Here is a 25074-nt window from a genome sequence, read left to right as displayed (position 1 = left end):
CCAAGTGAAGCCTGACAGGAGTTGATCTTCTCACACCTCCCCACTCTCCTGCCTTCCTCTGACACTGTCCACCTGGTCACCGTCACAGCCCAGCAACAGATCACTCCTGCCTGGGGCTGTGGCTACAGGGTAACAGGCCAGAGTTAATCAGATTTGGAATTAATTCGGTTTAGAATGTGCTTTTGCAACTGCTGTAGAAAAGTGCCTGGTTAAGTAAACAAGAGACCAACAGCTTTGGCAAATGGGAACAAAGTGTCTTCAAACAATCCAGAAAGTGTTATCAGCCCAGACGCAAGAACAGCAGAACTGCCGCCCTGAAAGCTCACGTCCTCCTTCCTTCTCATTAACCGAGAGTCACTAGAAGACTTGCAGCGACAGTGTCAACTCGGAAAGTATTTAAAACTCCCTCCGCTCCTTCTGACTTCTCAGTATTCAGGACAAGCAGCCAGGTTAGCAGAGAACTGCCTGCCCTGATCTTGGTATTAGTGGAATTCTCTGGGTTAGAGCCCTTCGCGGGCCTGGGGCTCCGCTCCCTCAGTGTCCCTGCACTGACTGGATCTGATTCCTTTAACCAAGTCGGCCAGAGTGAGACTCCACCTCAAAAAAAATATCTAAACAGGGGATTCTCAAAATACCAAATTATTTAGAACAGTGTCTTGTCTAGGGTACTCATTCAGGCAGTGTCTCAATTACTCCTAGCAGCTTTGCCGTACGGAATAGAAGGCGGGGTTTTTCCCCTTCTCCATAATACAAAGTCCTCCGAGAAACACGTGGTAGAGTCCCTCCAGGGACTAGGAGCTACTGACTGCGAGTTGACTTCAAGTGCCAGGCAGAGTGTGAAGCCACACACACAGACTCACACACACTCACATACACGTACATGCCATGCCGCACACACGTACTCACAGGTGCATTTCTTTCTCCCCACTGTCTGTGTCCACACTTCACACACCCGGAATCAGGGACCGCAGATGCTTACCCACGGAGACAGTAACCAGTGACCGCCACCAAGAACGGGTGCAAACAGCCCGGGGCAGGAACTGCCAAATAATAAGCGTGTTTGTTGGTGGTGTTTTTAGGGGCTTTTTAAATCAGAACACTTGCTGTATTTTCTTCTCAGCTTTACGGCGGTATAAATGACAAGCAAAACGTACATAGTTACCATGAACAACATGACCTTTTGATGTATTATGAAATGATTACCACTATTAAGCTGATTAACACGTCTACCACTGCACATAATTTCCACGGGTGTGCAGTGAGAACACTTCAACTCTACCTCTTAGCAGATTTCAAGCCTATGACACGGTACTGTTAGTTACAGTCACCTGCCTGTGGCTCTACATTAGACCTCCAGAACGTACTCAGCCTGCAGAACTGAATCTTTGGCAGCCTTTGATTAAAAGCTCCCCAGTTCCCTCTCTCCACCCACCTGCCCGCCAGCCCCTGGTAGCCGCCATTCCGCTCAGCTTCAGTGAGTTCAGCTTGTTTAGATGCCGTCAGTGAGACCATGTGGCATTTGTCTTTCGCATCTGGCTTATTTCACTTACCGTGATGTCCTCCAGGTTCACAAACCAGGATTTCCCAGCTTTTTTTAAGCTTGAGTAGTACTCCGTGGTGTATACTTACCACACTTCCTTTATCTGTGTACGTCAATGGAAACTTAGGTGATTCTGTATCTTGGCTGCTGTGACCACGGATGTGCAGACGTCTCTGAGAAATACTGATTTCCTTTCTTCTGGATAGATACCCAGCAGGGGGGTTCTGCATCATTTGTTCGTTCTGGTTTGATTTTTTGAGGAACCATCACACCGTCTTCCACCATGGCCGTAGCCATTCACATTCCCACCAGCAGTGTGTGGGGTTCTCTTTTCTGCACATCCTCACCAGCACTTACCCTCTGTCTTTCTGATGACAGCCATCCTGGCAGGTGCCACCTGACAGCTCATTGTACTTCTGACCTGGCTCTCTCTGCAATTAGTCATGTTGAACGTTTTTTCATACACCTGTTGGCCATTTATACATCTTCTTTTGAGAAATGTCTTTTCAGTTCAGGAACTTTGCTCATTTTACTTTTATTTTTATTTTTACTTCAGAGACAAAGCCTCACTCTGTCACCCAGGCTGGAGTATGGTGGTATGATCTCGGCTCACTGTAACCTCAAACTCCTGGGCTCAAGTGATCCTCCTGCCTCAGCCTCCCAAGTAGGTGAGACTACAGGCGTGCACCACCTCACCTGGCTAATTCTTCTTCTTTTTCTTTCTTTTTTTTTTTTTTTTTTTTTTTTTTTTTTTTTTTTTTGTAGAGGCAGGGTCTTGTTATGTTGCCCAGGCTGTTCTTGAACTCCTGGCTTCAAGTGATCCTCTGACATCTCGGCCTCCCAAAGTGCTGGGATTACAGGTGTGAGCCACAGTGCACGGCCCTTTGCTCACTGTTTAATCTGGTTACCTGTTTTCTTGTTACTGAGTTGTTTGAGTTCCTTATATGTTTGAATATTAATCCCTTATCAGCTGTGTGCTTCCCAAGTATCTCCTCCCATTCTGGAGGCTTTCTCTTTATTTTTTTTTCTATTTCTGTACAAAATGCCACTGGAATTCTGATAGTGATTGCATTGAATCTATGAGTGGGATTTTAAAGCAATTCTACCTTGACACATGGTAAAAAATAATTTTCCAAAAAGGGTAAAATCAGGACTCTAACACAGATATAAAAATAAAGACATAGTAAAGATCTCATTTAACTCATTCAATGAAGGAGCCAGGCCTAGACCATAACCAGCTCTAAGTCGTCAAAAAGGCAGAGATGTGTGGCTTAGACAGACAGGAATACCAGAGCTTGTGGAGGGTAACACCTAGGGAGACACACAGAGAACCGGAGAGGAGTGCCGCCGTGGGCATGGAAACGCAGGCAGAGCGCCTCGCTGAGGGAAAGTGACGCACCACACGCCCTCCCATCTCCGGCAGGTGTCTGATATGCTTTGGCTGTGGCCTCATTCAAATCTCAACTTGAATTGTATCTCCCAGAATTCCCACGTTGTGGGAGGGACCCAGGGGGAGGTAATGATGACAGAGCCTTGATGTGGGGGAAATGCTGCATGTACTTCTGAGCTCCACGTTCCTGTTTCATGATCTGACTCCACAGAAACACCGTGAATCCTGCAGTCTGCACTCAGAAGCCAGGACCAAGCATACAGCAAAGCAGATGAAAAGTCAATGTCCAACCAGAGCCCTTCCAACAATAACTCTGAAAGTGAGTCCTTCACATAGCAGAGAAACCCCATGAGATAGGCACCCACAAAAGCCTCAGCCGTTTAATCCTTATCACCCTATACAAAGGCACCTAAGATGTGCCAGGAGAAGAAGATGACATTTTATTATCAAGAGTCGAGCACCACGGGGGGCCCTTACACATCTGTGATCTTATTTAAGCTTCATAACTGGCCCTGGAAATAAGCTTTATTACAACAGTTTTAAGATGAGATCACTGAGATTCAGAGACGGCTTCATATCTTCATCTTGTTTTCTAAAAGTGCTGCAACTGATTCATCTAAAAAGAAAATCTGCTGATCCCGAATACAGCCGTGAGGGACAGGTATCACCCCTAAATTCATCTATTTGGGCATCATAAGTCATTTCAAGTTATGCCATGAGACGGTAGCTTCCCGAAAGGGGTTCTAACCCATAGGGAAGCACAGTTACAGGTGAGTCTTCCATTTCTAAGTAGAAACGCCTCATTTTTTATTGATGCACTCAGAGGCTCTGCAGGCCGCCCTTGGTCTGTGTGACAGGGCCAGTAAGTGTGTGTCACAGCATGGTGCTGTGACGCCCAGGCTCGCAAATCTTAACTGACCCGGAGCATTTGTGAGCAGTACAAGCTGAACTTCTGTGTTTTGTTTTTCAGGCATTGTTCTGAGACAGGGTCTCACTCATTTGCCGAGGCTGGACTGTAGTGGCGCACTTACAGCTCACTGCAGCTTCAAACTCTCAGACTCAAGTGATCCTCCCACCTCAGCCTCCCTCGCAGCTGAACCTATAGGTGCGCACCACCATACCTGGCAAATTGTTTCCCATTTTTAGTAGAGACGAGGTCTCGCTATGTTGCATCAACCAGCTGGTCTCTATCTTCTGGCCTCAGGGGACCCTTCCATCTGAGTCTCCCAAAGAGCTGTGATTACAGGCGTGAGCCACCACGCCTGGCCAAGTGAACTTTTGTACCACAAACAATAGAAAGTGTCCTTCCTTTTCAATGACTCACATGTCAGAAACCTGGAATGCCACTGATCAAGGCCAGGAAGCTGACTGTAGTGCCAAATCACAGCATTCTACACGGCGCCTCCTCTAACCCGACTGTCCCGGACTAGAGCAGCCAAGGTCAGGGAAGGGGATGGACCCCTGCCCCAAACACACTCAATCAGCTGGCTCTGCATAAATGAGGAAGCACATCTCAGACACGAGGTGCGATGAGCTTCCTGTGTGAATGAAGTGCGTGTAATTCCACATGGGGAAAGTGTTAACAGGAATCTTAAGACATTGATCTTGTTAATTATAAGACAGGCCAAAGGTTGAGACTATTTTTCATTTGGCACCGTTGGGTGCAGCAGGACTTTTCTAGTTCACAGGCACGCCATACACAAAATAGAATGTACCCGGATATACATGTATTACATTGCGTGAGTGAATGCATGCGTGGAGCAATTCTCTTCCGGTCTCACTCTCACTTTAGGACAGAAGTCACTTCTGTGAAGGACACAGCGGCCGTGGTGAGATTACCCGCAGAAGCCCAGATCGGGTCCCTACTCCACCGCTTCCTGGAGAATCACTTTGCGACCTGCTGGGCCCTAGAGAGGATTAAAGGAGCTAAAATGGGGAAGCATTTCGCATAGCCTCTGGCATGTACCGAGCGTTGTGGAAACATCAGCTATAATTTGGCCAAAGTCTGCAGACTGGAACCTCAGTCTTGGGAGGCCTGCATGACCCCACCAGCTAATGATGGCTGATCAGCCCACACAACAGCATTGCAAAGAGGCCGGCCCATGTATTCTTTGTATCTGAATACTCACTTTCAAATATAAGTAAACATTTCAGATATAACCTGGAGCCATAGCAGGTATTCTGTAACTACCAGAGCAACTCTATGCCTGTGAAGGCTCTTAGTAACAAAATTAAGAACTTTCAAAAACATAAATAGGAAACTTGGTCAACAGAATACAAAAATAAAGACTATGTATCCTCAAGGCAACTTCAGTTAGAATGCTACATCTTTTTGATCCAACAATTTTTTTTTAATTTTAAATAATGCAAGGCAGAATGGTAGATTTTAAAATACCATAATTAGGCTGGGCATGCTGGCCCACACCTGCTATCCCAGCATCTTGGAAGGCCCAGGTGGGTAGATCACTTGAGTCAGGAGTTCGAGACCAGCCTGACCAACATGGTGAAAATCCATCTCTGCTAAAAATACAAAAATTAGCCGAGTGTGGTGATGGGTGTCTGTCATCCCAGCTACTCGGGAGGCTGACACAAGAATCACTTGAATCTGCGAGGCAGAGGCTGCAGTGAGCCGAGATCACACCACTGCACTCCAGCCTGGACAACAGAGTGAGACCCTATATCAAAAAAAGAAAATATCATAATTCTAATCTGTGAGTATGACTTGGTGTACCAGCACTGGCATTACATAAAACAAACTATTCTTTTCTATTTAATTCCACGTAGGCCGCGAGTCTTTTAAGAAGATGCCTGACTTGGAAGTTTTCCATGTCTTAGGATTTTTAATAAAATGTTAACAATTAAACAGTTATTGGTCAAATGCATACTGTGCATTTTCAGAAATAAAAAAAGCAAATATGTAGTAACTCATGCTTCCCAGTAACATATGTTTTATGCATGTGTGCTCATGCGTATCATATAGTATGTGCTTATTTAACAACAAAAACAAACTCTGTAAAATGAAGAGATTGCCTCTAAGCCAAATGTGAGTGACTATGGCCCACGCCACAGTCCTCAGGGGATCCTGAGAACACGTGTTCCAGGTGGTGGGGGTGCAGCTTGGTTTTATACATTTTAGGGAGACATGAGGTGGGCGGATCAGTTGAGGTCAGGAGTTTAAGACCAGCCTGGGCAACATGGTGAAACCCTATCTCTACTAAAAACACAAAAATTAGTCAGGTGTGGTGGTGCATGCCTATAGTTCCAGCTACTCGGGAGGCTGAGGCAGGAGAATTGCTTGAACCCAGGAGGTGGAGGTTGCAGTGAGCCAAGATCACACCACTGCACTCCAGCCTGGGCAACAGAATGAAACAAACAAGCAAACAAAACTCCTGTCATTCTAGAAATGTCTACAATTCAGTCTCACCTGCCTCCATCCTCATGGAGGTACCGGGGAGCGTGGTGGGCGTGCCTGTCTTCTTGGTTAGGTTTGTTCTGTTCCTGTTTGGTGTGGGGTTTGTCTGTGTGCGCGGCTCCAGCGTGAGGGGTCCAGGCTCCATCACAGCCTCTTAACCACCTCAGTGATGGGAAGGGTGGACTTGGACAAAAACCAGCCGAGCACACAAAGTGGATGCCAGGACAACATGGACGATGCCAGCAGCCCCTGAGTGTGATGTCTGGCACCCAGGACGCATGATAAACGCCTGCTCTTCTCACAGGACGGGGGTCCGGCAAGGTAAGGTCTGAACATGTGTCTGATGATTCAAATCGTCCCAGGCCCGTTTCACAGGCCACTACCCTGACTTCCTTGGAGAACCCCAGCACCAGATAGCTGAGCTATTTCAAGAGGCTTAAGACCAGCTCGCGGAGAGCGGCCAGGCCAGAGGGAGGAAAGACATCCATTCCCATCAGCCTCTTGTGAGTCCACAAAACAAATCAGCAAATATTTATGAAATGCTTTGCTCAGAGCTACAGGCTTCTGTTGGCCTGTGTTAGAATAGAAGCTACTAAAAGTTAAGTGTGTTGATTCGTGTCAACCTGGGTTAAGCAGGAAGGAAGATTTCAGACAAAGCTGAATTCTTGAATACAAATTCATTTTGCCTGTGCCCTTCAGCAGTCCTGAATTTCAGGCTTCTTCAGCCTGAATCTGGAATCAGGGAACTCCCTGCCTAGTCTTTTCATCTGTGGCTCCCGGTTCACCATTCTTACAGACGCTGTTACGGTCTTTCCTTACAATGTTGGTGCCTCAGGCCTCAGGAAACCAAGTATTTCTCTTTGACCTCCTTTTGCCTGTCCCAGGCAGGGCTCTAACGTGATCATGGGTCATTAGGCCCTCCTTCCAGAGAGGGTCCTGCCCCATAGCCTAGAGGAAGGAATGCTGCAGAGAGGCCTCGGGGAATCTGAACAGACAGGCCTTGCTGGGCTTAGATCACACCCTTTTTGCCCAATCACACTTTTTAAAATTCATTTTTTTATTTTTTGTTTTTATTTTTCATTTAATTGAGATGGGGTCTTGCTCTGTTGCCCAGGTTAGAGTGCAGTGGCGCAGTCTCAGCTCACTGCAACCTCTGCCTCCTGATTTGAAACAATCCTCTCGCCTCAGCCTCCTGAGTGTCTGGGACTACAGGTGCGCACCACCACGCCCAGCTAATTTTTGTATTTTTAGGAGACACAGAGTCTCGCCATGTTGGTCAAGCTGGTCTCGAACTCCTGACCTCAAGTGATCCGCCCTCCTCGGCCTCCCAAAGTGCTGGGATGACAGCCTGAGCTGCCACGCCCGGTTTGTCCAATCACATTTTGACATGGTTCCCCATGCCTCAGTCACGGACAACCAATGAAGTCTCCATAAGAGGCCGAGAGGACAGGGGTCAGGGAGCTCCCGGAAAGCTGAGCACGTGGAGGCTGACAGGAAGGTGAAGAAGAACTCACCCCCATGCCACGAAGGCTGGGCACCCCAACTCCGTGGCACCCCGATTCCTTGGCCCCCCTTCCAGACCTTGTTCCATACGTCTCTCCGTGTGAGCGTTCATTTGTATCCTTTGCAATACCCTTTCTAATAAACTAGTAAACACACATAAGTAAGAGTTTCCCAGCAAATTCATTGAATCCAAAGAGGGGGTCGTGGGACCCCCCAACTTAAAGCTGGTGGATCAGAAATTCCAGAGGCCTGGACTTGCAACTGTGGGGAAGGAAGGGGCGGTCTTGTGGGACTGAGCCCTCGCCCTGTGGTAGGAGACGCTACCTCCGGGTAGACGGTGTCGGAATTGAACTGGGGGACGCCCAGCTGGTGTCCGCTGCTCGGTGTGTGGGGAAAACCCCACACCTTCGGTCACAGGTGTCTCCTGTGTCAGTGACTGCTGTGGCGCTGTGAGAGCAGAGGAAAATCTCAGGTTTCGAGTTTTTTCCTGAAACGCATTCCTGAGGTCCCTGGCGGGTCTGCCTTCTCCTTGCCACCTTCCAGAGCCTTGTTTGTTTTTAACATAAAATCCTAGGTTTTGGGCTGTAATTAGAGGGAAGAACAAGGGAAATACAGCTTTTCCATCTTCCCAGAAGCACTGTCCTGCTGTGTTAGTCTTTTTAATAGATTTGTAATGATACTGAACTCGAAATCAAGAGCTACTAAAGAGGTTTTTTTAAGGATACCTTATAATCAATGCCCCAGACTAATAGTTCCCTATCACGCACAATGGCCCATTGTATCATAGCACTCAGGACAATGATATTTCCACACTAATTTAATCATTCAGGGTCAATGCATTGCTGAGAAAATGAAACTGCTAATGTCACTCTCTGAATCTTTCCCACTGCTTTCAAAAGTTGCCTTTAGTAAAAATGTAGTCTCAGAAATATCATATTCTCTGCAAATGGTACATTCTATGGAAAACTTGAAAGTCGGTACAACTCAACGAGTTTATAAATCCAAGGAAAGAAAAAGAGATTAGAAAAACAGATACCAGCTGCATGTCATATGGGGTGCAAGGTCACTTTGTAGCAGTTTGGAGGAAGGAGGAATTCTTCCCTCTGCTACGAAGAGCAAGAAATCCTTCACTGAAAGACAGGATGAAATTCAAGCTGGGCACTGCCAGGAATGAGGACAGTCCCAGAGACAGGGCCACTGTAAGCACCTGTGAGAACAGAGGAAAGACAGGGCACATACGGCGAACTGCAAATTGTGCGTAAGGGCTCAGGTGCCAGTAGGCAAACAAGGGGCGTGATAAGCTGGGGAGTGCTGGAGGGGCTCTGAGCAGGGAAGGTGACCGGCCCCAGGGCGCCCGGCAGAAAGACCCCTAGTGAGCTGCAGAAGAAACAGCAGTAGGGAAGCCAGGATGGACACGAAGCTGGAACCTGCCTGGGCCAGCGGGACCATGGAAATCTGTCACCACAGTGATGAATCCATTATCCTAAGAATCAACAACTGTTTAATGTGTATATGTACATGTGTGCACATGTGTGTGCAAAATTTCTTTTTCCTGGAGAGGAATGTTGTATGAAGTCTCAATACAGCAAGAAGGTCAATTTTTATCTGGAATCATAAATTTTCAGCCAGGCATGGTGGCTCATGCCTGTAATCCCAGCACTTCAGGAGACCAAACGGGGAGGATCTCTTGAGCCCAGGAATTCAAGACTAGCCTGGGCAACATACTGAGACATCCGTCTCTACAAAAAAAAAAAAAAAAAAAAATACAAAAATTAGCAGGGCATGGTGGCAGGCACCTGTAATCCCAGCTACTTGGGAGACTGAGGCACGAGAATCGCTTGGACCCAGGAGGTGGAGGTTCCAGTGAGCAGAGATCATGCCATTGCACTCCCACATGGGTGACAGAGCAAGACTCCATCTCAAAAAGAAATTAGCAGTTAATAAAATGAATTTTCTATTTCTCCAGAGAACTTAAAGATAACAAAGCAAGAAATTGTCTCCCAAAGGCATTCGGTGTAACTCAGGTGTTCATTAACAAATACAGTTGACCTTAATTAAGTTTCTCCTGAACACACAGCACACTAATGAGCCTGCAAAGCCCCTTGGCACCGCTGGGATTCCCAGGCGCCACTCCAGGAGGCTCTGGGCCGAGCCTCCCAGCGCACACTGCTCGCAAGCGGCCACTGTGCCCTGCCATCTCCAAGTATAATGTCGCTTTGTCCACTCCTGCTGAGGCCAGGACAATCAATTCTCTTTCTCCCATCTTAATACCCACATTCATATTCAGGCCACTGTTGCTGGTCAATAAAGCAGAGGAACTCTTCGAATGAGACCTTGCACGCAGAAGGCGCCGTTCAAAGTCCTCAGCAGAAGTGGCCACGCGGCAGGTTTCCCTTCCAGATACAAACCCTCACAGGCGTTTCCTCAGGGTCTTGTGTTCAGTAGGAGCTGGTGTTCATCTTAAACCCACCCTCACTCCACTCTAGCTCAGCACACACACAGTGGAAACTTGAGAGCTGCTTGTTGAGTTGAATGGATCGTGGGGGCCTATGATCGCTGAATGCTAAACCTTTTTGGAAGGGTCTATACCTAGAGAGGAGCATTACCTCCTTTACACAACCTAAACCGGAGATCAGCAAACGTTTTCTGCAAAGGGCCAGGTAGTAAATATGTCTGGCTTTCGGTGCTGTACGGTCACTGTTGCAACGACTCAACTCTGCCATCGCAAGGTGAAAGCAGCCGTAGACAATGCATTTAAGTGCAAGCATGTGGCTGTGCCAATAAAACTTTATTTACAACAACCAGCAACAGGCTGCATCAGTCCCTGGATCTGTAGAAAGACCACGTAATTGACCAAATGGTCTCCAGTCACACAAACACTAATTGTCAGGCTGAGGGTCACCATATTAAGACCTCAAAACCCACCCAGAAGCATCTCCTGAGTAAGGCTAAAATAGAAATTAATATAACAGCTAAAATCTGATTCCTGGCTGGGCACAGTGGCTCATGCCTCTAATGCCAGAACTTTGGGAGGCCAGGGTAGGGGGATTGCTTTAGCCCAGGAGTTCAAGACCAGCTTGGGCAATGCAGCAAGACCCCATCTCTACAAAAAAAAAAATTTTTTTTTTAATATTAACCAGGCATGGTGGTACACACCTGTGGTTCCAGCTACTCAGGAGGCTGAGGTGGGAGGATCGCTGGAGCCTGGGAGGTTGAAGTTACAGTGAGCTGTGGTCACCCCACTGCACTCTGGCTGAGAAAGGTGGAGGAAGCTCCCTCACGGCTAGGGCAGAGGACGCCAGGGAAGTACAAACGTGAGTCAGGCTTTGCCTTCTGCGAGTGAAACCAGTCATCAGCAGGCCCCCTGCTCGACTCCAAACAGCAAAGGAAGAAATTAAATACAGACATGTCTCCCAGACTGCTGAGCCCTCGGGTGGCTTTCTTTACCACAGCCACCTCGAGTGTCCCCTGCCTTCCCTCCCCTCGCCTTGGCCTCCCCATTTATTAGATACTTGTTTGCTGGGGGCCCAGCTGAGCCCCCCTTGTCCCTTTGTGACATGACTGTCGGTGTAATCTCGGTGACAGGCACCCAAGGCCAGGAGACAAATGTTTGTTTAGCAAAAGTCACATGGTGCTTCCTCATTCTGGGCACGGTTCTGAGAACTTTGCCAGTGTTAACTTGCTGACCCCTAACAATGCTCAGGTGGTGCCCTTTCTCCCATTATTATACAGGAAGAGCCTGGTGCAAAAGAAGGTGACACAGCCACGGCCTCAGCTGTGATCAGCAGATGCCCTGATCTCCAGAACCTCTGCCCATGTTACATGGGTGAGGAGTGCTGAGCCTGCCAGTCAGCCACCCTGAAAACAAGGAGCTAGCTTGGATGACCAGGATGGATCCCACGAAATCACAGAGGTCTTTTAAATCCTTGGAAGAGGGAGGCAGCGGGGCTGGTTCAGAAGGATGCTATGTAGGATGGACCTGACCTGGCTGCCTTTCCGGAGAGAAGATGAAGCCAGGAAATCAGGCAGGTTCCAGAAACCAGGAAAGTCTAAGAAACAGGTTCCTCCCCTCAGGCTCCAGAAAGGAACACAATCCTGCAAGCTTTGACTTTAGCCCAGTGAGAGGCCATTTAGGACTTCTGACCTCCAGGATACTAAGACAATAAATCTATGATTTTTATTTTTATTTATTTATTTATTTAAGACAGAGTCCTGCTCTGTTGACCAGGCTGGAGTGCAGTGGCACGATCGTGGCTCACTGCAGCCTCAACCTCCCAGGTGCAAGAAATCCTCTTACCTCAGCCTCCCAAGTAGCTGGGACTACAAGTACGCACCACCACACTTGGCTAACTTTTTATTCTTTGTAGAGACAGTCTCTCTGTGTTGCCCAGGCTGGTCTTGAATGCCTGGGCTCAAGTGATCCTCCCCTCTCGGCCTCCTGAAGTCCTAGGATTACAGGCAGGAGCTACCATGCCCAGCAAATTTGTGTTGTTTTAAGTAACTAATTAGTTACAGCAGCAATAAGAAACTGACACGGATTTTGGATCTGGGAGCAAAGAGAGGCTGCCATGAACATGGAAGTGGCCTTAGAACTGGGCAATGGCAGATGTGGGAGGATTTGAGCATCATGAGACGGCAGCCTGGATTGGCCTAAACAGATGGCCAGCAGGAAGGTGCACGTGAACAGCCCTGTTGGTGAGGAATCAGAAGGAAGTGAGAAGCATGGCAGAGAAAACCTGCATCCCCATAGCGAAGAGCTCCTCCAGAAAAAGCCAATTACAGGTGGAAGCCTGGGGTTGGAATGAGGACTGCATTATTGGAAGCTGGAGGAACAGGGATGTGGTGCTGGAGAGCTCAGCTGAGTCATACCCCACAGCTGTGAGGGAAGTCAAACTGTGTGCAATGAAGCTGGATATTTAGCTGAGGAGATTTCCAAGCAAAGTGTGGAAGGTGTAGATTTTTCTTTCTGTTTACATTAAGATGATGAAGAACAGACAGGACGAGAGAAGAATTGTTAAACAAAGAGGAGCAGGGCTTGGTGATGTGGGTAGTCCTCAGTCACGCAGATCGCTGGGAAGCTCACACTATGAGGCCCACCATCCGGAATGCCTGTGCTGGAGAGCAGGCCCTGGCATGGCCATACAACCTTCTGCTGGTGCCTCAGAAGGACCCAAAGGCCAGAGCATTCAGTCACCCAGAGGACTCTGAAGAGACTAGGATGTGGACACCTTTTGGAGGGGGCCACTATCTGTTGTCACAGCCTGGCCTCAGGCCCCCACAGACATGCATCCATTCCACATGCAAAATGCACTCCCTCCCTCAACACCCGGTCCCCACAGACGCAGCTGGAGCTGAATGCCGGTGCATGGAAGCGGCTTAAATCTGGGTTCCTGCTGCCTTCCAAGCTGGGTCTCTGGTTTACTAGAGATGCAAACGTGAGTCAGGTACTGCCCCCCACCCCACCCCCTGGCTGCCAGGCCACAGCCTTGAGGAGGGAAGGAAAAGGAATGTAGAGGGCATCGTGTCTCCAGGAATCTGGGGACCAGGTCTGTCCTGGGCACACCAGCCGCTTTCTCATCACAGCGTTGTATTTTCTTCAGAGCAATAATCAGATGTGAAGCTGTACCATTCACTTCTTGCCTGCCTTCCCCCTCCTCTGGAATCCAGAGCCTGCAGAGCAGCGGCCAGCGACCTGCTCACTGCTGGAGAACGAGCGCCCAAACAGTGCCCAGCGCCAGGGAAGCTCAGTTAATATTTGCCAAAATCACAACACCGTTGTAGACTGTCTTGAAGAACCCAGGGGCATGTTCTCCAGGGCTCTGCCTCCTCGCTGGGCAACCTCCTCTTGCTTCCTGGATTATCCACCCATGGACAGCAACCACTCCACATCTGTGTGCCCAATTAGACAATGGTTGGGAGTGACAAGGGCCCCCTAAAAGGGCATAATGGGATGAGGTGTGCTGGAGTTGGATGAACCAAGTTCTAAACCCCACTTAACTTCTGCTGTCCTCCCATCTTTTTATTTTATTTTATTTTTTGATGGAGTCTTGCTCTTGTCGCCGAGGCTGGAGTGCAATGGCATAATATTGGTTCACCGCACCTCCACCTCCCCGGTTCAAGCAATTCTCCTGCTGCAGCCTCCCAAGTAGCTAGGATTACAGACCCCAGCCAACACACCCAGCTATTTTTGTATTTTTAGTAGAGATGGGGTTTCACCACATTGGCCAGGCTGGTCTCGAACTCCTGACCTCAGGTATCTGCCGGCCTCAGCCTCCCAAAGTGTTGGGATTACAGACATGAGCCACAGCCCCAGCCCTGTCTTCCCATCTTTAACATGCAAATGACCACACCTCCCTCTGGAGGACCGCTGTGTCGATGGACTACGCAATGCACTTCCGCCCTGACTCTATTCTCCCTCTTCAGCTCCATCCACCGCCCGCCTTGCTGGCCACAAGCAGCCGGGTACTGGGTGTAGACCGACCCTCGTGCAAGCATTTTTCCTGTGAAACATCCTGTCACCCTCCATACCCCTGCACCCTCACCCCAGCCCACTCTGCCTGTGGTGCTAAAAGCAACTTCAAAACGGTTCCTCCTCCAGCTAGTCCTTATCTTTCCACCTTGGTTATGACAATTACACAACTTGAGAAGCGATGTCTGTGGGATGGAGAGATTCAGGAGCTAAACAAAAGGAGGAAAAGAATAGAGTCTCCTATAAGCTAAATTCTGAATTTCCAACAATGATTATAGAAAAGGCATCTGTTCCTACCTCTCTTTTCCCTTCAAGTACCCAATCAGGCCACAGGCCACTGAGGAGCCAGGCATGGGTGCCCTGTGTCCCTGCCAACTCTGGGCCAGGGCCGCCTGAGTGTGTACACAGGAGATCAGGCATGTGAAGAAGGGGGCCGCCACCCTCTGCTCTGAGGAGCTCTACTAGAGTCACCCTTAGGGTCTTTTGAACAAGCAGCAGCAGCCTCGACTGCCAGGAAATGAGCTGGCGCCCCCACCCCCAGGAACTCTTCAAGACATCTAGGACGTCACATCAGCACAACTGCCAAAATCCTCTGGTGATCAAGATTCCGGCTGCATCATGTCCTTGGTGCTGAAGAAGCAAGAGACCTGTGGAAACGAAACTGCCACTTCATTCCCTCCGACGCAGGGGCCCGTTCTAGCACCGCAGGGCAGCTCTTGTTCCAGAAACATCGGTGGCTGCGTGTTAAGAGTCTGCCTCCAATGGCGGCCACTACAGGGGTTCCGGTTTGGGTCCCCCAGCAACACTCCTGCATCCACTTTGTAACTTTTAAACCAAGTGCAGCAGCAAATCCCAGCCAGCGAACGCAGCAGAGGGGCAAAGCTTGGTACAAAAGCAAACTGGGTTCGTGAATTGGGTTTGATTTGACTCCTAGAGCTTGCGTTCCATCATTACCAAATGCTCAGTGTGAGGGAGTCAGCTCAATAAACCTCACCCTGCAGCCTGGCAGTGGGGGAAGGCAGAGTTGGAGCAAAGATCAGGGAAATGCCCATCTTTACCTGAGGGACATTGTTTTCACAAGATGATTGCCAATAAATTAGTCACGATGTTAACTGGGATAATAATAAAAACACAAAGCAGCAAAGAAGGCAAAAGGGAGGGGAGAATTGGAAGTACCTCTGTGAACTTCGTTAACTCAATTTTAAACAGAGAATTCAGTATGATTTTGTTTATTCAGCACATTGGTGTACGGAAGATGGCAATTTAAAAATTTCGAACGGGGCCTTTGGGTATATGACTTTTGAAAGTGCTGACATAAAAGAAGTCAGAACTTTCAGAGTTTCAGGCTTCTGAAAACTCACACTCATTGAAAATGTGCCATACTACTTCCAGTTTCTTCATTCACTTACGTACCTTACTCTTTTCTAAGGGGAAGTGAATATATTCCATTACAATGCTACAATCACCAGTGTTATTTTCCAAAGTTAAACAGAAAGATTGAATCGAGATCCTCAAAGTTGTACTTTTGAAAAGTCACACCCGTGCGCGGTGGCTCACGCCTGTAATCCCAGCACTTTGGGAGTCCGAGGCAGGTGGATCACGAGGTCAGGAGTTCAAGACCAACCCGGCCAAGATGATGAAACCACGTCTCTACTAAAAACTACAAAAATTAGCTGGGTGCGGAGGCAGGCGCCTGTAAGCCCAGCTACTCGGGAGCCTGAAGCAAGAGAATCGCTTGAACCCGGGCGGCAGAGGTTGCAGTGAGCTGAGATCGCGCCACCGCACTCCAGTCTGGGCGACAGAGACTCCGTCTCAAAAAAAAAAAAAAAAAAAAAAATTAATAAATACTACACACTAAAAATAACTCATTACCTATCTTAAAAATGCCTCCACAGGAAGTTACTCCAAACCCATATGACGTATTTGAGACAAGATCAAACAGAAGATAAACTGTAAAAGGCAGATATGCCCCGGGCCAGGAGGTCCGGAGGCTCCAGTTCTATGTCCTCCCTCCCGACTAAACCCAGCAGGAGAAACACTCTGCGCCTCAGTTTTCTCTTTCTTAACAAGGGACTAATAACGCCAGCTCTGCTCGCCCCTCAAGTGAATCTCAAAGGAGATCGTGTTCCTGCGGGTACTTAAAAACGGAAAATACCCAACTGAGCAGCCACGGGAGCGTCTCTGGTTCCCAGGGCAGCAGAGCAGGAGCGCGGGGCTCGGGAGCAAAGGCCGCTGAGGGACACCAGTGACCCGCGCGTTCTCTGCACCCTGGATTGTCGCTGAGGTCACCGAGTGTCTGAGCAGGCGGAGCTGAGCCCAACCAGCAAGGGAGGACGAGTGGGAAGCCCCGGGAAGGGGCACCCGCTGTCCGAGGCCGGGACCCTGTGCGCGTCCGGTGTCCTGCTGGCAGCCCCGCGCCCCGGTCCCCCGGGAGCCCCAGCGCGGCGTGTCTCCGGCGGCGCCGGCCTCACCTGCCGTGTCCCAGATGGAGATGTTGTAGGAGCGCCACTGCTTCAGGTAGAAGGCGCCGCCCACCGTGCTGACCGTGTCCGGGAAGCGCCGCTCCATGTACCGCTGCAGCAGCGACGTCTTCCCCACGTTCATGTCCCCCAGCAGCACGATCTTGCTGTCGGGCTTCCGCATCTTCCCGCAGGACCCCCGCGGCGCCCCGCGCGCTCTCCCCGAGGCTGGCCGGCTCGTGCGCCCCGGGCGCGGCTGGAGGAGCGGATCCCAGACGCGGGGACCCGGATTCCCGTGAACGGTGCGGGACCTTCGCCTCCGGACGCCCGGGAGCGCAGGCGAGGAAGCGCGTGTGTGCGCCCGGGCAGGAGCTTGGGACTGAGCCCCGCGCCCACGAAGGGAGCCCGGCCCGCGGCGGCTCCACCCCGCCCCCGCCCCCGCCCCCGCCCCCGCCCCCGCCCCCGCCCCCGCCCCCGCCCCCGCCCCCGCCCCCCGCCCCCTCCCCCGCCCCTTCCACCGCCCGGACCCGCCCCCACCCCGTCCTCCACCCGCGCCCCCGCTGGACTTCGCTCTTTCGCAAGAATCCGAGCTCTCCGGCCAGGGCTCAGGACTGCTGCAGGGTGGAAAATGAAAGTTCTGGAGCACCTTCCGCCTCTCCTTCTGCCAGGAGCCTGGCCGCAGGGGCCGAGCGAGGCGGAGGGGCCAGGGCCCTTGGGGAACCCCCTTCTCGCTTCCGCTCTCCTTTAGGAAGGACCCGTGTTCCTGTCACTCTCGACCAGCTCTCTTTCCAGCTGCGGCTGATTTGCTTCTCCGCGTGTCTCCAAATGCAGCCACCCTCAAGGTCACTGGAAAAGTTTGCCTTCAGTGAGCCTCTGCGGAACCCGTCCTGAGACTCTCACGGTTGGAGATTAGAGGGGCCGGGGCGGAAGGCGGAGATGGAGGTGCTTTCTACTGGAGGATTTTACTTTTGCAAGAAGCCTTTTATCCTATTTTGTACCTTAAAAATGGACAGCCGTCTCCATTTATGGCTTGGAATGAAAATTTGACTTTGGAAGTTGCAATCGCTGCTTGAGAAATATTTCCTCCTTCCTTTTTTTTTTTTTTTTTTTCTTTTTGAGATGGAGTTTCCCTCTTGTTGCCCACGCTGGAGTGTAGTGGCGCCATCTCGACTCACTGCAACCTCCTCCTTATGCCTCAGCGATTCTCCTGCCGCAGCCTCCCGAGTGGCTGGGATTATAGGCGCCTGCCACCATGCCCAGCTAATTTTTGTATTTTTAGTAGAGACCGAGTTTCACCATGTTGGCCAGGCTGGTCTGGAACTCCTGACCTCAAGTGATCCACTGGCCTCGGCCTCCCAAGTTCTCCTTCCTTTTTTAAGAGTAAACCTTGAAATGCTTTTAAAATATGCAGCGTGTGGAATTTGGTTTGTTGGTCGGTTGGGGTTTTTTTTTAGAGAAAATGAGAGGTAGAATCGATTCTAAGTTGAACCCTGGGGACGGTGTCTCTGTGGCCACTGGCCTGTCTGGGAAAGGCAGTGAGACCCTGAGCAGGTAACCCTAGCGTTGTAAAGGTGTTCTGTAAAGGGAAGTAGGCCCGTTGCCTGGTCGGGTAGGTGCTCTGAGACTCTGACGAGGCAGGCATGCCAAGGCATTTCGTAGCTGCTCGGCCCTGGCGTGTTAGGTCGCTGAGATAGAGCAGTGTGGGGCTGGGGTGGGGGCTTGGAAGGTGCACCAAGAGACCACCCTGCTGCCTCAGAGCTCTGGGCTTCTTCTCAGCCAGCACTGCCTCTTCCTCAGAACAAATTTAATTCGGCATTTATCCAATGCCTGTTGCATGCAAGTGTCAACCTAAATCACAGAGAGATCTCTAAAAGAAAAAGGTATTTATTTTGCAGTAGAGTGTTGCAGTAGAAATATGCATGCCATGGTAAACTATGTGTGTGTTTAGGAAAGCAAAGAAAGCAAAGCTTTTTTAAAAATGAGGCAGATTGCACAATTGTTTGGCAATAATTACCTGTGGCTACGAAGAACCACAATGAAGGCGATGCCGCTTCAAGGTAGGGCAGTTGGTGGCTGGGCCACAGCAGTGCAGGACTAACGTTCTGTGGAAGATTGCCCTGGCCTTTGTCCAAGGTTGTGGGTTTTCCAGAGTCCTTTTTATTATCAGGCATGCACGTGTAAGAACCCTCTCCTCGTGGCCTTCCCCAGCTCTATTTGTCAGGGTTTTCTTAACGTTGGTGACTCCATTTCAATTCTGACAATTTTCACACAAGCTACAGTGCCTGGCCTGGGGCGACACAGACGTGAGCGAGGTTTGGTTCCTGTTGGCCAGGCACAGTGGCACACACCTATAATCCCAGCACTTTGGGAGGCCGAGGCAGATGGATCCTTTGAGCCCAGAGTTCAAGATCAGCCTAGACAACATAGGGAGATCCCCATCTGTACGAAAAATGCAAAAAAAAATTCACCATGCATGGTGGTGTGCCCCTGTAGTGAGGCTGAAATGGAAGGATCACGTTAGCCCAGGGGATCGAGAGTGCAGTGAGCCATGACTGTGCCACCACTACCTTCCAGCCTGGGAGACAGTAAGATCCTGTCTCAAAAGAAAGAGTTTGGTTCCTGCCCTGGAGAGGTTCACAATGAAATAGAAAATGAATAGCTTCGTTTAAACGAACTAAGCCAAAGCCACAAGGTTGTGAGTAGGTCTAAAAGGCCACTGCACAGGCGCAGTGAGGATGGGCTGGGACTGGAGCCCGGAGACCGGGAGCTCCGATACGGATGGATGTGCAATGCCCACAGCCCCACAGAGTCACCGGCCTCAGAGCGAGGACAGAGAGCCCTGGAACTGTGGAATCACACACCTCCTTTTGAATGTTGAGACCAAGAGAGGGAAGTGAGTGTGAAGGCTTGAGCTCCAACTTTCTTTCCTCATCTACTGGTCATCCTGTCCATCCTGCCCAATCCTGTGGTAGGGGGTGCAAGCGCAATCCTGCCCAGGAAAGTGCTGGAAGGGTAGGAAGCACCAGACAAACGTCAGGGATGGTCTGGGACGGGGAGAGGGTTCTCGTGCTTGTGTGCCTGATAGTCAGTCTGGAATAATGTGCGTGGAGCTGATTTCTCTTTTGCACGGGGCCCTGTGCTCATTAGACACTGAGGAGTCCAGCTGGCGGCTCCCTTTCCTTCTTGTTCCTCCTGCAAGCTGGGCGCTGTAGGGCTGTTGGCCCCACAGGGTCATGGGGTGTCCCTTATGCTGTGCTAAGGTGCAGGATCAGAGAAGTAAAGAGACAGGACACTGAAGAACTGGTGAAGAGCGTCTGGACTCGGGGCCACGCCACCTATGAGCGGAGACAGGCGAGGCCCGGAACTCTCAGAAGCGTCTGTATTTATTAGGTACAAGCAGGGGGAAGGGTTGTGAGGTCATCACCTATAGGCTTAGTGATAGGGCATACATAATCATGTAAGTCACAAGTGAGGGGGCCACCCCGTTAGGTCACCTGGGCAGAGAGGTGGGCCGTGCACAGTAGGGGGCTGTGCCATGTGCAGTAGTAGAGGGTCGTGTACAGAAAAGGGGTCTACCCCCATTAGGTCACCGAGGCAAGGAGGTGGGCTGTGTGCAACAGGTGTTGTGCGCAACACTTCTTATCTGGGGGCTGGAGACTTCAAAGGATTTCCAATAGAAGGATACTGTAAGCCAATGCAGTGGGAACTGACAGACTTGTGCTCTTCTCTTAAGATATTTATGGGAGGATGATTTGAACTAGCACAGAGTGAGAAAAGACTGACAGGGTGTACAGCTGCTGTGACTGGTCACACCAGAGGGGTTCTTCTTCTCCCTTGGTTATTTGCAGGATCTCAGGCCTGAAGCCTACTTTCCACAGGAACTGGATGCAAGGCACTACAACTCCTTTACCAGGAGGAGAGGCTCCTGCTCCAAGCCTGCCATACAGCGTATGCCCTTTCAGACAGAGATGCCACCGCCTGGGTCTTTGGTTCTTGTCCTGGTCTGGCTGTTTTCCCATGTACTGCTTCTGTTCTGTGACTGCTCTAGGCATTCCTCCTGCTACAAACTACTATATGGTTATATGGAAGTATTATGTAAATCCGCACTAAATGTGTCAATACAGCTCCGACTACATCCATTATATGATTATATAGAAAGATTATATGGAACTAAATATGATTATATATATAAGCTAGATATAGTAAGCAGTAAGTTATACTTCAGGCACTAATTGTGCCTGGGGTCTACACAGTTCTCCTTCCTCGGTACCCATGGGGGGTGGTACCCACAGGGCACTACCATCTTCCCTGTCACCTTTCATTCAGGGCCAGACTTCCCTCAGCACCCTCTTCTCCTGAGCCTGCACCATCTCACTTCTGTGCCTACCTCTCTCTAGAGAAGCTGCCTTCTAAGGCCACTAATGACTGGCTTGCTTCCTCCTTTTGAGACAGAGTCTCGCTCTGTCGTCCAGGCTGGAGTGCAGTGGTGCAGTCATGGCTCACTGCAGCCTCAACCTCCCAGGCTCAAGTGATCCTCCTACCTCAGCCTCCTGAGTAGTTGAGACTGCAGGTGCATGCCACCACACCTTGCAATTTTTTTGAAATTTTCTGTATAGATGAGATCTTGCTATGTTGCCCTGGCTGGTCTCAAACTCTTGGTCTCAAGTGATCCTCCTGCCTTGGCCTCCCAGAGTGCTGGGATTACAGGCACGAGCCACTGCACCAGCCGTGACTGGCCTGCTTCTAAATCCAGCAAACTCTTTCCATCCTCACGTGCTTTTGTGCCCTGCCGGTGGTCAGTGCTCCTCTGGTATTCCCTCTTGGGATTCACATCCCACCATGTCTCACATCACTTCAATCCTCCCATCCTCTCACCGGGAGGTTTGTCTGTTTGTTTTGGGAAATATACTTAAAGTAGAGAATAATATAAAAGATACCAGCTGTGTCCCTACTTCCAAGAACTGATTTTGTGGGAAGGTTAACAGTCTCCTCCTCCAAAGGTAATCATGTTCATGATTTCGGTTCGTGCCTTTCAGGTCCATTTGAAAGGCAATTTACCATGTATGCTCATAGCTTTATTCGTTTCCTGGGGCTGCCATAACAAAGTACCATGAGTTGGATGGCTTAAACAACTAAAGTTTATTGTCTCAGAGTTCTGAGGCTAGATGTCCAAATCAAAGCCTCGGCAGGGCCATGCTTTCTGAAGACTCTAACAGAGAGGATCCTTCCTGCCTCTTCCAGCTTCTGGGAGCCGCAGGAGCTCCTTGGCTTGTGGCTCCAACCTCTGCCTCTGTTCTCATGCAGCTGTCTTCTTTCCGTGTGTCTCTTCTCTGTGTCCGAGTTTCTGCCTTCTTGTAAGGTCACGAGTCTTATTTGATTAAGCCTTGCCCTACCGCAGTGCGACCCCATCTTAACTGATTACACCTGCATGGACCCTATTTCCAAATAAAATCACATTCTGAAACATTGATGTCTTAGTCCATTTGTGCTGCTAATACAAAATACTTGAGACTGGATAATTTATAAATTATAGAAATGTTTTCCTGGAAGTCCAAGACTGAGGCCCTGGCAGGCCTGGTTTCTGGCGAGGGCCTGTTCCTCATAGGTGATGCTGTCCAGCTGTCATCTCGTGGCAGAAGAGACAGAAGGGCCACAGGCAGCAGGGCACTTTCTTCAGCCTCTTTTACTAGAGCACTAGCCCAGTCACAAGAGCAGAATCACGTCCCAGAAGGCCCCACTCTTAATTCGGTCACCTTGGTGTTTAAGTTCCAACACAACTTAATTTTGGAGGTGCTCATGTATTCAAACCATAGCATTGGAGGTTAGGTCTTCAACATATTTCTGGGGGTCGCAATTCAACACATAACAGCAGTTATAGACAATATATGGGGTCATCTCAGTTCCCCATTGCTGCCTAACAAACCACCACCAAACAATCATTTAAAACAATTGTTCTGTCTAGGGTTCAGTGGGTAGCTAGGTCGGGCTGGGCAGCTCTGCTGATCTCACTCTGGCCTTTTATGCAGCTGCAGGCAGACAGCAGCTGGAACTGTTTGAGTCTCTGGAGGTGGGTGGAGTTGGAGGACCTCAGTGGGCTCTTCACTCACACATTTGGTGTTGCAGTGCTCCTTCATGTGGCCGTCATCCCCATAAGACCGTGCTCCCAGGACCCTCCACATGGCCTCCCCAGCAGGGCAGCTACACTATTTGCTAGGCAGCTCAGGGCTCCAAAGAGCATGTACCAAGAGATGAAGTGGAGGAGATGAGGCCTCTTACAGCCTAGCTGGAAGTCTCAGCATGAGTTCTCCATGTGGGTCAAGAAGGTGTAGTGCTGGTCTAGCTTCAAGGGCCAGGCAATTCCACTCTTATCTCTGGATGGGAGGAATGACAAAGAACTGTAGCTATCTTTAATCTGCAAGAGGTTTTAATATTCACATGTAACATTTTAACCCATCTTTAATTCATTCTGACTATGGCAGAAGGTAGGGCCTTTATTTTTATGTTATGGATACAGAAAGCAAATTGCCCCAATGCTATTTATGAAACAGCTCATCCTTTCTCGCCAATTTTTAAACAATCAGTTAAGGTTTTAGCTACATAAGTGTCAATTTCTGGGCCCTCTATCTGTCCAACTCATGTATTTTTCTAACCTTGGTCAACACCGCGCTGCCTTAGAGCAGGTTCCCACTCATCCTTCTCTGACAAAGTTGTGTTGACTATTCCTGAACCTTTACTCCTCCATATGAATTCTAGAATCAATGTATCTAACCTTATGAAACACATTGATGACATGTATAGTTAAATTTAGGAAGAGTGGATATCTTTATAATATTAAAATGTCCCATTGATGAACATGGTACGCCTCTCCATTTATTCAGCAGGTGTTCAAGGCTCCCCTAGAATTTTTACATTTCTTTCTACTTTTACCATCAGGAAGTTTACCACTTTCTGGAGCATGCTTTATGACTCCAAAGTTTACCCTCTGTTGCTTCCCTCACCTGAGCTGTTTGTCCATTTCTTCATCCACCTACTAAGGCTTTCTACATGGATGTCTCAATATGGCAACCCACCACATCATTCATCTGCCCTTCTCTAAATGCAAAGTCATTCATTCTTTCACCTTCTTTATAACCATATTCAGTTAATTACCAAGCCCAGCGGATTTTCCCTTCTAAATAAATCCTTCTAACATCTTCTCTCTCTTTTCCCACAGACACCCACTTGTCTGGTACCTTCCTACATCTAAGTAGTTAGAATCCACTCCTATTTGTTCTCCTTAACTGCAAGCTCCTGCCATCCCAATCACTGTCAGACTGATCTTTCACAACCACCGCCTTCTCTGCCCAGAGCCCTGCCACGGCACCCTGTGTCCTACCTCTACAAGTCCAAATCCTGCCCCTCCCACACACTCACACTTACCACCCTTTTTACCATAGCTCTACCACCTCCTTTACCCCCCATTGCCCTGTGTGTGGCTTATTTATAGGTTTGATGGTGCAGTTTCCTTCTCCAGGATGTTATCTCCATGGGGAAGAAACTTCTTCTGTGTTGTTCACCACTGTGCCTGGTGAACAGTATCTAGCACACAACGGACACTCAAGAAAGCACTGAATCGCAGAAGAATGAGTGAATTCCCCTCCCTGGTAAGGCCAGAAGCAACATCCCATAAGCATATCACGACCAGCTATTCTCCACTTCATTGCTCACTGAGTTTGCCTCACTTAAAAAGCCCTCCAACCCCTCATCTGTGCAGGTTTGGAATTCTGTCCAGGACTCAGCAATTCCATGAGGTCCAGCCCAGGCACACCCCCTTCTAATCCTCTCCCTGTGGGGAGCCCTTTCCTGCTCCTTCATCTGCGTTTCTACCACCCTGCTGGCTTCTTCTATGCAGTTTAGCCACTGACAGTGACTAACTGACTCATTTGACTTTCATCTTCTCTAGTAGTTTAAAAATTCCCTAGGGTCAGGAAGTAGGACCTAACCTCATTCGACACCTCACCCAGTGCATTGCCCCTTTCTCTGCACTTGCTAAATGTTTGAAGAAGCCTCATGAGGGCAGGAATCTTTGTGTTTTGTTTGTCTGATGTCTCCCAAGTACCTGGCCCTGGAAGGCAATTGGTGCTCAATCAATACACATTTTAATAAATTCGCTAGAGAGCTGAAACACTCACTGCTGCTTTTAGAGTCTGGGGAGGGAGGGGACTGTCCCCTGCATCTACTCCAGTGCCTGGCACCTGCAATTCACCCAGCAAGTTGGTTGAAAAAGTTAAAGGAATTTTCCAGCACTTTGAAAAACTAAAC

The 25074-nt window shown here is 49.4% G+C and overlaps 1 protein-coding gene across 1 annotated transcript in view; it reads right to left on the bottom strand.

Annotated features, from left to right (window-relative positions):
• Positions 1-17158, bottom strand: part of RAB20 (RAB20, member RAS oncogene family) — a 33599-nt gene extending 16441 nt beyond the window's left edge. The window contains exon 1 of the mRNA XM_064361874.1: positions 16786-17158. Coding sequence (XP_064217944.1) covers positions 16786-16957 — 172 coding nt within the window. The 5' untranslated portion in view covers positions 16958-17158. The remainder of the gene's footprint in view (positions 1-16785) is intronic.
• Between the last annotated feature and the right edge of the window lie 7916 nt (positions 17159-25074).

The sequence above is a fragment of the Aotus nancymaae genome, unplaced genomic scaffold (genome assembly GCF_030222135.1).
Source record: "Aotus nancymaae isolate 86718 unplaced genomic scaffold, 86718_ANA_hifiasm-v0.15.2.pri h1tg000044l, whole genome shotgun sequence".
Lineage (NCBI taxonomy): Eukaryota > Metazoa > Chordata > Mammalia > Primates > Aotidae > Aotus > Aotus nancymaae.
The sequence above is the reverse complement of the archived record's forward strand: the minus strand, read 5'-3'. Positions and strand labels throughout refer to the sequence as shown.